Consider the following 17,930-nt stretch of genomic DNA (forward strand, 5'->3'; position numbering starts at 1 on the left):
TCCTGGAGGAGAGTTCTGCTGCTGCTCTCCTGGTGCAGGTGCCTTCCTCGCTCCCTCCCTCCCTCCCAGAGCTGCCTGGCTGCAGCAGCCTCAGCACAGCTCCCGTGCCACGCTCCAGGATCTTCCATGCCCCAGGATCTTCCACGCCCCAGGATCTTCCACGCTCCGGGATCTTCCATGCCCCAGGATCTTCCATGCCCCGGGATCTTCCATGCCCCGGGATCTTCCACGCTCCGGGATCTTCCACGCTCCGGGATCTTCCACGCCCCGGGATCTTCCATGCCCCGGGATCTTCCATGCCCCGGGATCTTCCACGCTCCGGGATCTTCCACGCCCCAGGATCTTCCATGCCCCGGGATCTTCCATGCTCCAGGATCTTCCACGCCCCAGGATCTTCCATGCCCCAGGATCTTCCATGCCCCGGGATTTTCCCAGAGCAGCAGAACCCCCCTGGCATGAGCCCAGTGCCCAGGTAAGTCCCACCTGGTGCTTCCTGCCTTCCTCCCAAAAGCAAAATTCAGTCAGCTTCTCCCACTTCTGATCTCTGCAGGCAGAAAAGCCCTTTCCCACAGACAGGGCTCTGCACTACTTTTGATATTAAAATTGAGCCTTAATCAAAGCTGGATACGCATGGGTTTAGAGGCACTACATAATTAATATATTCACATCTGAAATGTAATTACTGCTGTTGCATCACATATTGCAAGCCAACAGCTGGCTATTTGAGGTGAGGAAGACACTTTCAGTGGGATGAAACAATCCTGTAGCCAACTGCAGGGTTTGTTTTGCGCTCACAACCACTCCTGAGGAGGCAGCTTCACCAGGGATGGAGTTCCCCGGTCTGAGCGCTCTGCAGAGAGCTTTGCTGGGATTCTGATGGATTCACGAGGATATTCCTGCTGGATTTCCCATCACAGCGTGTCAGAGCTCTCCCGAAAGCAGCTTTCATTTATATACCTGGGGTTATAAAATGTCCCCAAGCCCACTGGGTGCAGGAACTGAACTGCTGCACATTTATTGGATTTCTCACACAAGTCACTCAGCTAAGTTTTAATTGTGTGTTTTCATCAGCCAGAAGTAATCACAATCAACATTTTAATTAAGATAAAGAGAATGGACAGAATTTTAGGACTTATTAACCACAGACAAAGAGATAAAAGGAAATTTCACTGTTTATAATCCTTTGTATTACAATCAGTGTAAACTATAAAAGAAACACATTAAATACTACTATTTAATAAAAAAAAAAACAAAACAAAAAAAGACCCCTTAGCTCTGAAGCCATAGCCTCAACCTGAAGAAAATACAAATCTGTTTCTTCAAATGGCCTGATCTGAAAAGAAATTCAGTGAGAATTTCCACTTTCAAAACACAGCACTCTTCAATTAAGAGAGATTTTTTTTTTTAAAAAAAAGGACTTTTTCCCTTTTGGGGGGCAGTGGGTGGAACAAGGCAGCAGAAAGTGCTGGGGTGTGAATGACAAACAGGACTGGCTGAGCAGATCCTTCGCTATTTCCTGCAGAAATTCCAGATCCTCTTCTGGTGCCAGAAACTCAGGAGATCAAAGTGATTTTGGCCAGGTTTGATTAATTCTTAGCAGAGCTCAGGCTGCAGCTCAGAGCCCCCAATAACAGGATAAGCAACTGCAGCCAGGCTGCAGGACACAAAATGAGTGAAGATTGGATCAATTTGGGAAAAATTAACCCTGAGGGGGGGTGAAGCAACATTTGATTCCCAGCTCCTCTTTTCAGAGCTGTGGAAGTTCAGAACTGCAGACAATTCCCAGTTCACCTCCCCTCCTCTGCCAACTCAAACACGGCTCAGTCAGCCCTGCTCCGCTTTGATCAAGGTATTTGTAGCACCAAAGAGTATTTAAGGAATACTTCGTCAAGCCTGTAGATTGTTAAAACGTTTGACTCGTGCCAAATTAAAATGAACGAGAAGTATGCTTCCCTAACTTCCTGATGAATAGGAAATGTGGATTTCTGACAGCAGCAGGCTGCTGTGGGAACAACTGCATTGTTAAAAATGCACTGGTGCTATTGCAGAATGAAGGGAAAGCGGCAGATTGACATCCAGGAGACAATGCCTGATGTAAACAACCTGCCCGTTTTCTCACAGAAAAGAAATAATCAGAGAAACTTACGGTTTTTTAATGCACCGAAGCATTAACTGCTGCCATTTTATTGACTTGCCTGTGGAATTTAAACCCCAAGCTGTAAGACTGTTCTGGAACAAAAAACCCCACCGTAAGCAAACCCCGAATCCCACGGTAAGGATCCCACTTTTCCCGTTCTGTGAAACACCATTTTCCTCCTTAAAGCTGTTCAACAGCAGTGCCAGGAAAGTATTAAAGCCACATTACTCTGCCCTTTTACTGCTTTCTCCACCTTCCAGCTTCCCAATTACATTTTGCTGTTTCCTTTTCTTTAAAAACAACATTTTTAATGTCACTGGCACGGTAAGCTGGATAGGACGGGCTTAGACTGGGGAAAGAAGTGCTCCCCAAGGGAAAAACAAGGTTAGAAAAGTTGCTTTAAAGCCAGTCATGACCTTGCATAATCCAGATTTCCAGGAGACCACTTGAACCCAAGCACTGGCTCGGCTGCCCCGACAGAGGAGGGAGAGCAAACACTGAGAATCAGCAGTGAAGAAGGAGCTGATAACCAATAAAAACATGTAAGGCAACAGAGCAAACTCAGATTTAATCACTGCTTCACCACCGTTTGTTCCTAATCAAAGTCCTTAAGAATAATCTGGTCTTGAATCCTGGAAGAGGATAGGATTAATCCAGAGAAAATGAATTAGCACCGAAAAGAGATTAATAAAATGTTCTGGGACACAGACAGCACAAAATAACCCAATCAGTGGAGAAAAAAAATCTAGTGCCTTTTTTTTTTAAACACAGACAACTACCTCATACTCTTCTGAGAGACAACAGCAATTTCACTTTTAAAAAATGTTTTAAATTCAATAATTCAAACTGGTGAAGTGAAGCAAAGAAAGAAAAGCATTTATGGATATCACACCTTCTCACCTGACCTGCCTCCCCATCGCTCTCCATGAGGAGGAAAAAAAGAAGCTGCACTTTTAACAGCCAACACTCAAACATTTCAGAACAAAAATAAACCAGTGAACTCCTCAAAGCTCTGCAAAACCCCAAACAAAACCCGAACCACCACAACCAACACAGCAGCCCGGGAGCTATGGGAACATTTACTCTGTGTTTTTACATCTTTGATTCCTCCCTCCCCAACAGAGCTGCTCTGGGAGGAACAGGAACCCCCAGAGCTGCAGGTGCAAGGGCACCCTGCTTCTCCAGGGTGGGCCCAGCCCGGGCTGCACGGGGCAGGCAGCTCAGCATCCAGGGCACAGGGAACTGCTGCTCCCCAAAAGCACCCCGCATCCCGCTCTCCTGCCACGGCACTTCCATTTGAGCAACTTGTCTCCATGTGTGGCTGGGCGAAAAAATTCCTCCTCCTCTGAGCACAGGAATCGCTCCCCATCACATCTCCCACCAACTGCTGCTGCCGCCCCCCAGCACAGATGGGATCCGCCAGCAGAGCCCTGGGAGGATCACCCTGCTCTGAAATCCTGCTCCTCCCAGGTGCTGTTCCCCCAGCAGGTGATGGGACAGCAGCAGAGCCCTGGGAGGATCACCCTGCTCTGAAATCCTGCTTCTCCCAGGTGCCTTTCCCCCAGCAGGTGATGGGACAGCAGCAGAGCCCTGGGAGGATCACCTGCTCTGAAATCCTGCTTCTCCCAGGTGCTGTTCCCCCAGCACAGATGGGATCCCCCAGCAGAGCCCTGGGAGGATCACCTGCTCTGAAATCCTGCTTCTCCCAGGTGCTGTTCCCCCAGCACAGATGGGATCCCCCAGCAGAGCCCTGGGAGGATCACCCTGCTCTGAAATCCTGCTCCTCCAGCTGCAGGCACAGTCAGTGCACTGCTCACCCCCATGGCAGAGCACTTCTCCTGTCACACCCTCAGGGCCGCTGCCCTTCAGCTCCTTCCCAAAAAGCATCTGAGACCACCCACAGCTCGTTGGAAGCGATTTTGAGGGATGCCATGGGTCCTGCAGCGAAAGGCACCTGCAGGAAGTTGTGGAGCAGAGCAGAAAGGACACAACAACTGAAATGCCCCTAAGGCATCAATCATATTCCACTTCTCAGTTCCACAGAGCTATTTCCATGCATCTCTGAAAGCTTGAAGGGATCTGGGACCACAAAAAAAATGGTAAAAACAAGAGGATAAAACGTTATCCATGGCAGTTTTCAACACAGTTAAGCTGGATTGATCAAATCATTGAGCAGCTCCTCACGTGGCCTCCCTTAAGGCATCATTTGGTTTTCTGACTGAGCAAACAAACCCTCCTGCAGCTCCTGCAGCTGCCCTTGGAGCTTGGGAACAGCTCTGCCTGCCCTGCTCAGCTCATCCCAGCACAGTCCCAGCTGAGAGGGAAGGAAGGACCAGCCCCTGCCACACAGCAGCAAGGGCAGGATGGCAACAGAGACATTTCCCAGAGAAAGCAGCAGCCAGCAAAGCAAAGCTGCCCCACGAGGAGCTGAGGGCTGCTGGTGACGTGCAACTGCTCTTCAGGAAAAGAGCTGCTCCTCTCATATAATTTTTAATAGGACAGATTCATCTTAATGTCAAGAGAAAGTTGTGATGGAAGGATAAAGGAATGCACCACAGAACAGCACTTCACCTGCCAGAACTGCTGAGCTGCAGAGAGCAGGCAGAGGAAAACAACTGCTGCTCCCTGCAAGTCACAATGCTGAGACACCGGAGCACAAAGCTGCTCTGAAACGATATTTAACAGCTGCTTCTGCAGCAGCGGGACTGCACCAGGCTGGGAGCGACCCGGAACGCTACACCAGACTGCCAGACTCCTTAGAAGCAGCTTCTAGCTCAGCAATCAACATAAAATCATCCAGTTGTGATTTCAGGTCTTACTGGAAGCAGCAAATTAAACCCCAGGTTATTTGAAGAATGAAACTCAGGGGCACTTTAGTGGCCCTCAGCACCTCCAACCCTGCAGGATGATGCACCCGTGGATCACAGCATTGGCTGGCTCACGTTTAACTCCCTCTCTTTTGTTAAAAATTTAAATTTATGTTCCTGTTTCTATCAGCAAAACACCCCCATCAACTCCTGTACCCAGCCTGCACCTAGAACCAGGGGAAGCATAAGGTATGGCTCACACACTCAGCCAAAAACTTTTATTTTGTGACAACCAACATGATAATGTATTTAATTAGTAGGCGACATTTCAAAGCTGTTGACTTTAACTTTCCTGCTTCACTTGACATATTTAGCTGAAGGCAAAACAAGGCTGTTTTCCTGTTGGTATCTTGCACTAGAAGAGAAATCAAGTGTCCTTTCCACCGCTCATCCTCCCTTTCCCCCACCAGGAAAATCAACAGCCACACACACACCGGGGATTTATTTTTGCTGGTATAATCAGCATCAAGAGGTTTTTGGTTTTGTCATTTATACAAGTTCCTTTATGCACTATGTCAGTAAGAAAAATTAAATCAACAGGGAAATTTGAGAACTCTGAGCAGGCAAAAGTAAACACAGAACTGAGACACTGTTTCCGTGTCAGAAATTCTGCAGAACTGCCTGCAGCCCCGTGCCAAGTCCTTTGCTGAAAACACGAGTAGAGAGAAACCACTTCAGAAACATCTAAAGGTACTAAAGCTGCAATTCCCTTCCCACAGTCTTGCAAAGAGCTTGGTCCAGTCCAACTGACAAGAGCTTTTGTTCACCTCCTGAGCAATTAATGCAACTCAGCAGGACCTGAGTGCCCAGAACCATCCCGCCGTAATTCCAGGCAGCCCCAAACTCTGAACCCACTGCCAGAGCCTCCAAACCACACACCCAGTGCCTCCCTAAAACGGGAGGGAGAAGGGGAGGAAAGAGGGAACAAGCCCACAAGCACCAAGCACCACCAGGGACATCAGCAGAGGAAATTCTCCCACAGCTCACAGAATAATTGGAAAAGCTTGGAAGGAAGGAAGGAAGGTTTATTCTGATAGCAACAGCCTGTGGTGATCTATGTCTGTAGACAATACATTGATAAGGAGAGTTTATTATGTGCTCAGGACTTCAATAAAGCAATAACCAGCAGCAGCACGAGCAGCAGTAACGAATTCCCAGGAATTCCCAAATCTCCTGCTCACAGAACTCTGCCAGGTCCCAAAGCTGTGCCCAGGCAGCAGCTCCTGGCTGAACCCTTCAGGAGCGCAGACTCAGACAGAAACAAACACAGCTCAGGTCCCTGACTCTTCACTGGTAAGGAATGAAGTGCTAACAGGTTCTTAAACGTTATTTTCTATTTTCTTCCCCAATTAAACTGATCACCCTGCTCTGGTGTCCCTTCAGCCCACGGCCAGCTGAGATGCAGAGGCTGCCACAAGCCAGCCCTCACCCCAGAGCTGGGCTGGGGAAGGCACAGCCAAATTTAACTTCCCAGGAAAAAATTAACTTCCTGAGCCACAATTTCCTGAAAACACTCCAAGTTCACTCTTCTGCTCATCTGGACACGACAGGGATCACAAACTGAACTCCCCAGTGAACTGAGGCTGCACCAAAGACAGAGCTGGGGTTTAATAAAAACCAGCTCCTGTTTCAGAGGGTAAAGATTCACTCACGAGGAGCGACAGGAAGGGATCCAGGCAGGGGAGAGGAGGAGATGTGAAAATGTTCCTTACCAGTTTGAAGTCTTGAATGCTGCAGATGAAATAGGGCGTGTTCGGCCGGCGACTTTCGATATAAACGCAATCTTTAAAAACACAAGATTTTAGAATAATGGGCATTAACTTCTGTGCCTCCAAGAAAGAACATAAAAACAGGATAAATTCAAATACAGCTTAAACTTTGAAAGAACCACCATTTCATTTGCATATTTTGTAATTTATTCTGAGTGTGATCTAAATATAGAAACTATTTATGATGATAAATAAGGGAATTAACTGCATGAAAATTAACTTTGATTTGAAAAGACATTTTGCTAGGAAAACAAAAAGAAAGGAATTTCAAGACCACTCTGGATTGAGTTAATAACAATGCCCAGGTCACAGCCTATGAACCAGACCAAAATAAGAGAGGAAAGTAATCAGATTTTTCCTGGTCAGCTCGCCATTAAGAACCCAGCACTAACATATTTTCTCTTTTAATGGTGAAGAAAACCAAGGCAACCAATCATAAATGAAACACAGCAAACTTAAATTAGATTTACCTCAGGGAAGGCCTGCGCTTTCTCCAATTACATTTGACAAGACAGAAACACAGTAATTATTTTTGTTTGCTTTTGACAACTGGGCTCTCCAAGGCTGCTGTAACATAAGGTCTGTTGTATTCAAAACAGTCTTGGCAAGAGCTACAAGGAAAGCAATGCCCTCGGAATGAAAACACGGCAGGACGGGAGAGAAGTGCCTGATTAATGATCCTGACCTTGGAACTCGGCAAACTCACACACAGCTTGCTAAACAGAAAGATGCCAACCCCAACGCCAAGCAAATATTTAAAGGACAGTCCTGGTGCCCCCTCTCACACACTGATAAGGAACTGCTGCTCAAAACACACGAGAGACAACAAACACCACTGGCCCAGGAGGGAACTTCCACCAACTTTTTTGGGTTTCTACAGAAAACCTCCAAAATCCTGGAGTTTTATAGGACACATTTCAAAGCCCAGTTTGACTCAACCCAGCTCGTTTGGAAGCTCCAGCAACTTCAGCACACCCAAGGGCTCCTGCAGCCTGGTTACCCCAGATTTCCCTGGCTGACCTCTGCACTTCACAAGGCTGCAGTCACAGATTCCATCGGCTGCTCAGGATCCCAGCTGAGCCTCCATCCCCATCCTGCCCCACCAGGAACGCGTCTGCAGGAGCTTTGGGGAGCGCGTGGGAAAAGCTCTGACATTTCACACACAGAGAGCACCGCAACTTGCAAGATCTTTTTGGTTTTTGGGTTTTTTTTCCTCAGTATCTTGGCTGTGCAAGCCTCATTTTCCCGAGTTTTATCAGGCAGCAGGCAGAACAAACAGCCCAGCATCCCTGTGAAATGGCTGCTGGCACAGAGTGAGGGGATGTGGCATCTCCTATGGATAAAGACTGCTCTGGGTTGTGTTCGAGGGAGGCACTGCTGGCTGCCTGCCAAGCCCTAAAACAATGATGACATCCAGTTACGAGTCTCCAAAGCAAGAGAGGCCAGGCAGATAAGAAAAACAAGTTTATTCAGGTGCACAGCAATGTTGTGGATGATAGAAACTCGAAAGATGCCCCCAGAAAAGGAGAATATTTACAGAGGCACTTACATCAGCCTCTAAAACCTCACCCTAAAGAGCAATTCCTTCCATTTACCAGAAATCCAAACAGCTTCCACGGGGACACAAGAAAAGGAAAACCGCATTATCATTTTTCTAACATGCAACAAACCTGTGTAGATAAGATTTATGCCAGGGAAAGCTGCAGAGCAGTCTCTTCCTCGTCCTCAGCACACTGGAATGTGCCACTGTAGCCTTTTTTCCACTGACCACACGCTGCTGGAACCATTTCAGCTCTACACAGAGCTTCTGCATAGGCTCACACAACTTCAGTCAAGTGTAATTTAATTTCTTTCCCTGAAGGACAGCCATCCTCACACGCTCCCCATCCACCAGGAAGCCAGCAGGGATGAAGGCAGCGAGCACAGGGGAAATGGGGTGCTGCAAATTCCCCCTCTGGATTTCCCCACCTAACATCCCTGTGTCAGCTTCCAAGGACCACCCGGGACAAGTTCAACACCTGATGCGTTAAACCACAGAGCTCAGCTGTGACAAACCAGCAAATGCTCCCAAAGAAAAGAAAATTAACAAAAATAAACCAAAATAAAAATAAAAGGGGTTTTCATAACCTTTGGAAAACAAGAGTGAGGAAATGTTGAGTGGATCCCCCGCCTGTCTGCAGCCATGAGTGCATTGCTCACTTCCCTATTCCGGGTAAAACGTCCCACTGGAGATGAAGCATTTCCCTGACACATGGTACAGAGTCATTCTGCCTTTGGGCTTCTGATATTCACCAGATGTGCCCTACTTCTGAAGGGTTACATTAATATTCCCACACTAAAAGCTGCTTTTTAAAATTAGAGCTTCAATGCACGGACATAAAAATTCCCTTGGAAAAACAGCCCAACCAGCTCCATTTTCTGAACCTTTAGCAGCTTAAACGCTGCAGTTTTTGTAGCAACCACCTTCACAATTAGAATCCTTTCATGTTCTACCTAATGAGTCAACACTTCCATCATCCAAGGAACAAAGCCACAGGCTCTCTGCACAGCACCACACTTCCACAGGGAAGATATTCCTTGAAAGCCTTTGACAAGGAATTATCTCCAACCCCTCCCCATCAGGTTTCACCAGCCACAAGCCCACTCTTTGCACGTGTGCGCAGACATGTCTAAACCCCGAGCTCGAGCTGTGGGACCAGCAATTGAAGGATATTCACCCTCCTGAATTAAGGAATATTTATTTACACCCCTGCACCCCGGACTGCAAAGGCTCAGTGGTGCCAGTGCCCCGTGCCAGCCCCTGAGGAAGCCCGAGCGGGCAATCCTGGATCCTTCTGCAGGAACTGCTGTGCCAGGGGCAGAGGGAAGCCCAGGACCCTGGCAGTGGCCCCAAGGTCAATGCCAGCACCCCCAGAACAGCCCAGTGGCGCTGGGAGCAGGGTACCAGCAGTCACAGACCATCAGTGAGCAAGCGGCACCTTCCAAAGGATCACAACCAATGTTTGCAGCACTCAGTGAGCTCCAAAGGCTGAAATCTGAACTTGCCTGCATTCCAAGAGCAGGAAAATTGCCAAACCCTCGCAAACAAAGGTCAGGAACGGAGACAACCCTCAGCAGCAGCACGTTTGGCACCGTGGTTCGGTGACAAACACAGAAACGCGGCGAGGAGAGCCCTGGGGACGCCAACCACGCGCCCCGGACTCCAAGAAAATTCCCACTGACAGGTAGGGAGCTGCGCACCCGCCTCTCTTCCCACATATGGCTGACAACAAACAAATTGCCAGTCTGATCTTTTAGTGTCACTTCCTGCTGAGCAGATTTCAAGCAACGCTGCTGGCTCCTTGTCAGGGAACGACGAGCTCGAGCCCTGCTCTGCAGTAAATGGTTCAACCAATTTACTGTGCTCATCTGAAGCTCACAGGAGTATTCCCAGCGCCTGGACTATAGTTCTTATTTGGCAAATGATTTTATTATAAACCGGTATCATAGTGAATCCATTTTCTTTAAGGGGTTTTGCTGCTGTTTAATGGACTGTCAGTATAATTTAGATTTCATCTATTTAAACTCATTCAAGCCTGGCTCCTGATTGTACAATAAATGGAACATATTTCTATTCAACAAAATTAATGACAGCTAATTGTACTCTGCAGTTCCCAATTTCATAAAAGCAACTGTTCTGCAGCTCAGGCCCCCAGCTACATCATTTCCCACACCAATTATTTTCCTGCACTTTTCAAGCATGTCCACAGCACTGCACAGTTCTCCTTGTAAGGTGCATTCACACATCCTTCGTTAGCGGATCTGGCACAAAGCAAACAGGTTTTCACACCAAGCTGTGGCACCAAAAATGCCACGCTGCAAGCAAAGGCACCACGGCTCCTCCTGCCTTGGAGTGGTTTTTTCAATTAAACACGTGAAAAGGGAGGAGGGGTGGGGAACAAGAATCCAGGCTGATAAGAGAAATTAATTAAATAACCAGTTAGTCTGAAACTCCTCCTCTAGCACCAGATAAGCTTTGCTGCACACATGCCACTTCTAACAGGCTTTTCCTGGCCTTTTAAGGCCACAGAAAACTTCAGCTGGAGGTGCCAGACTTGCCCCCAGTGCTTCTCGGTGGTATTTCACAAATCCCCTCGTAGCCACCTGCCTCCCAAAGCTCCTCATGGACAACGTGGGAGACACAAAGGACAAACAGCACCAAAAATGCACCACATCACTACATGGCCTCACTTGATTAATTTTAAACAGCCTCTCAGAAAACTCAGCTATTCCCAAGCCACCAAGCAGTTGCTTCACTCCTCTCTCTTTGCTGTCCTTATGAAAATTAAAGGGTAACACACCCCAATACCTCATCAACATATGGATGGGCTTTATCTGTGCATCCTCAAGCAGAACAACGCCAGCCATTCCCATTTCCCTCCTAACCTCCCATCCTTCACCCCCCTGGTCAGACAGAGAGCAGCACCCATTCCATCAGCTGCCCTGAACAGAGACGTGGCCAGAAGAGGAAAATGAAATGTAAACAGCTCTGAGAAGCCCTTCCTAGAGGACAGAGCAGAGCAGCAGCAGTGAAGCTGAGCCTGCAGCAGAACTGTATTCACTTTGTCTCAGCCCTGCTGTGGCACCTCTCTAACTTCAAGCCCCATGATGAGGTCAGTACGGAAAAGCAACGGAGAACCCCCATGCCCAGAGCCTCACAGCCAGCCCTGGGCACCCCCAGCCCCTGGGAGCTGCTCTCTGATTTATCCAGAGCCAAACAAAGCCAGAGGAATCCATTTGCCAGCTCAACCTTGATCTGCACTTAAGGCTCCATCTGTCAGGCTCCAGCAGCTGCCCTGGACACAGCGGTGCCTTCCCTGCTAGAAGGAAATGTGAACTCAGTAAATGTCTTTTTTTTAGTTCAGTCTGGCTCCTGCTCACCGTTGGTACTGACAGCAGGGACAAAAGTCACCTCTGTGCATCAGGGGCTGATCTGGGCTCTGCTGCAGCCTGAACTATTTCTTCCACGCTCAGTTTTATTCACCTGCTCAGCTGATCTCTAAAATCCACCCCTCTCCCAATGTGCAGTCACTAATTACAGCCCTGGGATGTCCCAGAACAAAACAGAACCAGCTCCAGCTGCGGACTGGAACAGGCTGTTCCTGCACACTGCAATCAGCCTCAAAGAAAACTCTGCTGTCATGTTTTCATGCATTTTGTTAATTCCCCTGATATGTTTTAAGGACTCACCTAAGCCAGACCCTTTCTCTAACATTTTTTTCCTTCTTTTAATTACTAAAGGAAGAATGGGCAAAGATGCATTTGTTTCCATTGAAACAAAAGTTTTGAAGATAATATTTTCTAAAAAAGATTGCTAAGTTTTCCTCACCACTAATCACATATGCAGAAAAGCTGAAAACAGTGGTGGAAGTGTGAAAATCAAGGGAACTTTTACAACCACATGAAGCAGCACAGCTCCCAAGGTTGCTCCTATTTACAGCAGCTGAAAGTCTGGCACTGAGTTATTTCAACAATCTCCTATCACAATGGTAACAGACTTTCAAAAGAAGAGGAAAATACAGATTGCACCATTCTAGAACACATGCTCCTGTCAACTATGGAGCTTCTGAGGGAAGAGAAGACCCCACGTGCAAAAACACAGATCACAAACCTGGTGATGCGCAGAGCACAACAGTCCCAAAGACCTCCTAAAATTACAATGTACAGCTGAAAGAACCCTTTCCTTGCATTTCTTCCTTCTGCCCAAGCAACAAATTAAAATTAAAACCTCCCAGAAAATAACTAACTTTCCTCTTTCCAGCCTCAGCAGCCCAAAATACACTTGACAGAACTTATAGAAAAAAAAAAATCTGTTTGTATTATTGTTTTGCTGATTCCTGCAGTGCGTGACAGCATTTCACCCTGTGCTGCCTCCCGCTGATGTGCTGTTTATACAGCCACTGATGTCACGGCAGAAACAGATCCTCACCAATCCTTTTAATTCCTGCAGATCCTTTTAAATGTTTCTACGTAGGCAGAGCAAACAATCTTGTCCCCACGTCCAGGTGAGAGTCACCTGCTGTGCCCAGGCTCCCCCTGAGACCTTCACCCAGCACTCCAGGTGCCACCACAGCAGCACCAATGCCAGGGCTGTAACTCAGTAACAGCCCCTCCTGAGGTGGGCTGTGGCAGAAGCCAGTGGCATAGAAGGGATCAGTCTGCATGGAAAACGGAAGGAAAATCAGCATGAAATGATCTAAGTGAAATCCAAGAGGAGGAAAGAAACATAACTCTCAGTCTTAACACAACTCTTTCACGGTCATCTCCCTATGCGAAGGAAGCCTAAAGCAAATCTGAATATACACTGTGCAACCAAAATTAACGCTACTCCAACAGGTATTCCGACAACACCAAGGTGAGAACTGTGAGGGGAAAAGAGAAGGAAAAGCGCAGAGATTAGATTTGGAAGGAAACGGGAGTGAGGTTGTGCAAACTGAGAGGACAGATGGGGAACTGGGCCAACAAGCTTTTAGGATAGGTCTGTGTGATTTCCAGCAAAGTAGAGAAGATTAATTGCATAGTGTTCTCTAAGCCCTGCTCAATTCTTTTTAATACATTATTTAAAGCTGTGCAAGCATTCATTATATCTATGCAAATTAATAAGAGCAGTATTTACATGGTAACAATACAGGGAAACCTTTCACTCGAAAAAAATTCAATGATCTTGATTATCTGTTTATTTACAGTTTATTTGCTATTACTCCAATACAGCTGCTGAGCTCAGCACAGGAAAAAAAGCAGAATTAAGTGCTGGATTAAGTACTCCACAGCAATGGGGTAAACACAGAATGAGATTTTAACTGAGAAATGCAGACCTTGAACTTTCCTCCATATCAGATGAGAGCACTTAAGAGAAAGAACCAAATGATTGGAAAGGATTTCCTTTCCTTAAAGCCCAGAAGATATAAGCTAAAGACAGCTATCCCTTCTGCACACACCTTTAATTTTCATCTTCCTAATCCTTGCTGTGTCTCATTAACTTAAACTCTCTAATCCCTCTTAAAATTGATGTAATTTTCACCCTTAGCCACAAATACATCTCCCTGGACGTAAGGAGCTGGAAGAGCTCCTTCTGTAATGGACGCTAACTTTGGTTTAGAACACCTCCAGCACAGGGATGTGCACTCCAGATCTCGCTCCTGATAAGAAATTACCTTTAAAATCAAATTTAAAAATGGGTATATTCAGTTAAGGTTTCAGCCGTGCTCAGGTCCCTCCAGAGCTGAGCTCATGTTTGTTCTCATCGCCCTCAGCAGTTTCCAAGACAAGTTTTACAACAGCATAAAGAGCCAACACAACAGAAAAGTTTCAGTGCCAGGGTACATCCCTCATGCTGATTACTATTAACAAAATGTAAAATTTAATAAGCAGAGGTTTAAGTTTCAGAAGAGTTACAAAATATCCCCATTATCACAAACAGTATGGCTTTCCTTGCTCCTTCCCTGGAGAACCTCCTCCAGAGCAGCCACAGCCACTGCTCCACCCCACTGCAGGATAAAATGGAGACCACAGACTGATTTCCCATCTTCATTTTAAAGCAAACCCTTTTTGCAATAATGCCAGCGTATCACATTGTACTCCTGGGCCCACACAACAGCTGTTCTCAACAGATTCCGAATTATTTTTCATCCTCTGACACTGAAAATCAGATTGCCACCAAAGCTGACGCTTCCGCAGGCTCCCAGTTGCCACTGCTCAAAAACAAATATTACTCAGCCACGAGCCCTGACACCATGGCAAAAACAGCTCCTTTGCAGTGATGGATGAAATGAGCTGAAATTGGAGCTGAAGCATTTCAAGAGGAGCTATTCTGACTAATGCTGGTGGAGCTAAGGGAAAACCAGACTGCTCAAGGCTGCCGTGGAAGGAGGAGGATGGAAAGCAGCACCTCAACCTGGACGTGCCCCCACGCACAGCACGAGCACCCTGAGCACTCACAGCCACTGGGTGCAGCACTTCAAACATTCACATCTGGCCTAGGAGACTCCTGTGCAGCCCCTCGTGGAAAATGAGATGGATGTGCCCTCAGTGGATCCCTGTTTTCAGTCTCTGCTTGCCCCAGCAGCGTCACTGCAGCTCTGCTCTACAGGAACATCAAACTGCCAGCCCCAGCCTGCGGGGGAACAAACTCCAAACAGCACCTTTAAAGTCTGTACTCAAAAAAGGGAGCTGGGTAATCTCACTTCCAGCGCAGTTTGAGGAAAACATTCCCTGGCAGCAGCCACAGCTTAGACCTTGAAACCTTACGTGAGACCCTAAAAGCTTCCTGTGAACTTGGCAGTCATTAAGAGGCACATCCAAGACCTCCAGAGCACACTGCAAGCTCCTGGAGCTGTCCCTAAAACATCCCTGATTCCAGCACTGCTCTGCCCAACAGCTGGGCACAGCCACAGCCATTAATGAGGGGTGAAATCAGTGGAATAGCAGCTTTGAGCTCCTCAGACATCTGGGTTGCATTTCACAGAGCCCAGGAGCAGAGCTCTACTGAGCAATCAGAGGTTCCCAGAAAAGCCTGCCAGGAAGGCTGAAGATGTCTCCACATCCCCCCAGCTCAGAGCAAATCCAACTCCAAAGTGGGAGTGAAGCATTTAATGCATTATCCAATTTAGTTCCCGATCTCCCGGGGCCAGAGATTCCATGTGATACACAGATAATTCACACAGTAGAAAGCAAAGAGGGTGGCTCCTTTCCAAAGGGGAGCCAAGTTCATTCCCACAAGTCAGATACCACAAGACACAGGCAGGAGCTTTCAACACATGTGTGTCTGCACAGAAAGGCTGCAGCCTCCCCAAGACAGGGATAACTCCAGTCCCAATGCACACTGAGCTGCACAGGGATAACTCCAGTCCCAGAGCACACTGCACTGCACAGGGATAACTCCAATCCCAGAGCACACTGTGCTGCACAGGGATAACTCCAATCCCAGAGCACACTGAGCTGCACAGGGATAACTCCAATCCCAGAGCACACCTGCTGCACAGGGATAACTCCAGTCCCAGAGCACACTGCACTGCACAGGGATAACTCCAATCCCAGAGCACACTGCACTGCACAGGGATAACTCCAGTCCCAGAGCACACTGAGCTGCACAGGGATAACTCCAATCCCAGAGCACACTGTGCTGCACAGGGATAACTCCAATCCCAGAGCACACTGTGCTGCACAGGGATAACTCCAATCCCAGAGCACACCTGCTGCACAGGGATAACTCCAATCCCAGAGCACACTGAGCTGCACAGGGATAACTCCAATCCCAGAGCACACTGAGCTGCACAGGGATAACTCCAATCCCAGAGCACACTGTGCTGCACAGGGATAACTCCAATCCCAGAGCACACTGAGCTGCACAGGGATAACTCCAATCCCAGAGCACACTGTGCTGCACAGGGGTAACTCCAATCCCAGAGCACACTGAGCTGCACAGGGGTAACTCCAGTCCCAGAGCACACTGCACTGCACAGGGATAACTCCAGTCCCAGAGCACACCTGCTGGACAGGGACAACTCCAGTCCCAGAGCACACTGAGCTGCACAGGGATAACTCCAATCCCAGAGCACACCTGCTGCACAGGGATAACTCCAGTCCCAGAGCACACCTGCTGCACAGGGATAACTCCAATCCCAGAGCACACTGTGCTGCACAGGGATAACTCCAGTCCCAGAGCACACTGTGCTGCACAGGGATAACTCCAATCCCAGAGCACACTGTGCTGCACAGGGATAACTCCAATCCCAGAGCACACTGTGCTGCACAGGGATAACTCCAATCCCAGAGCACACTGCACTGCACAGGGATAACTCCAATCCCAGAGCACACCTGCTGCACAGGGATAACTCCAATCCCAGAGCACACTGCACTGCACAGGGATAACTCCAGTCCCAGAGCACACTGAGCTGCACAGGGATAACTCCAATCCCAGAGCACACTGCACTGCACAGGGATAACTCCAGTCCCAGAGCACACCTGCTGCCTGCAGCCCCTCCCTGCCAGCTCGGGGCCCCCAGGGCTTGCAGAGGAAGCCAGAGCTCCTTACCTCCAGGCCTGTACACCACGTCGTCCTCGGTGATGAAGGACGTGATCTCGCCGTTGTCGGTTCTCTCGTAGCGCGACTTCTTCTTGGGGGGCTTCTTCTTGCTCTTCTTGGTGGACTCCTCGGTGGTGGCACTGTTGTTGTCATTGTCCTCGTCCTCGCTGTGGTCGCTCTCCGCGTAGTTCTTGGCGCCTCCCTCCAAGGTGCAGCTGCGCCGCGGCCGCGAGTTCTCGCTCTCCCGCGCCTTGTCCCTCTTGTCCCGCTCCTTGTCCCGGTCCCTGTCCCTGTCCTTCTCTTTGTCTTTGTCTTTCTCCTTGTCTGCTGTCATGATTCGCCACGTGCCTTCTTCTGTCCTCTCACGGCTGGGCCTCCGTGAAAGGTAGACAGTGAGCCTGGGCTTCAGTCTTCTGAATTTCTCACTCAAAGCCAGGAAAAATTCAACCACTCCAACAACCCCAGCGTTTTAAAAAGGTTCTTGAAGAGGTGAGGGGAGAGAAAGAAGGAAAAAGCCCATGTTAGTATTCCAAATTCTTTCAATTCCTGAAGATAAAAATTAAATTAAAACCGAATAAACCCCCACATCCTAAAGCAATTCAGCGTGGAAAACACAAACAGTAAAATACAAAGCCGCCTTTTGAAAACTTCATGGAAATGGTAACTCCAGTGTCTGTAAATGTTTGAAGCTGCCTCTCTCCTCAAAAAAGATCCCTCAGCTCCTTAAAAAAATTCTTCAGTTCACTGCAGACTTGAAATAACTTCTTGGATGAGGAGTGCTCACTGAGAACAGGTATTATTTATATTTATACCTGGAGCTAATAGGGAGCATTCCAGAAAAAAAAAAAAACAAAACAAAAACAAAACCCAGAAAATTTTAAAAGGACAAGGGCAAAGAGGAAGAGTATCCAGCTTTTATCTGGAAGCAAATGAGAGAGTTCAGCAAATGGCTGTATTGTTTTACATCCCAGCACCACTCACGCTCCATGCCCTACAAAGCTGGTACAGGGTAAGGGATGCCATCTGCCACTTCCAGGGCAATCTGTTAGCAAGTCCTGCCCCTACCCTGCTTTTCCAAAAATAGAGCTAACCTG

The 17,930-nt window shown here is 47.9% G+C and overlaps 1 protein-coding gene across 6 annotated transcripts in view; it reads right to left on the reverse strand.

The window, feature by feature from the left end:
- Positions 1-17,930, reverse strand: part of RERE (arginine-glutamic acid dipeptide repeats) — a 172,269-nt gene that overhangs the window by 99,740 nt on the left and 54,599 nt on the right. For all 6 annotated transcript variants that reach the window (XM_040084804.2, XM_058423346.1, XM_058423345.1 and 3 more), the window contains 2 exons: positions 16,846-17,316; positions 6,717-6,787 (listed from right to left, as the gene is read on the reverse strand). In XM_040084804.2, the coding sequence (XP_039940738.1) occupies positions 6,717-6,787; positions 16,846-17,170 (396 nt within the window). In that variant the 5' untranslated portion in view covers positions 17,171-17,316. The remainder of the gene's footprint in view (positions 1-6,716; positions 6,788-16,845; positions 17,317-17,930) is intronic.

The sequence above is a fragment of the Hirundo rustica genome, chromosome 22, assembly GCF_015227805.2.
Source record: "Hirundo rustica isolate bHirRus1 chromosome 22, bHirRus1.pri.v3, whole genome shotgun sequence".
NCBI classification, from domain to species: Eukaryota; Metazoa; Chordata; class Aves; order Passeriformes; family Hirundinidae; genus Hirundo; species Hirundo rustica.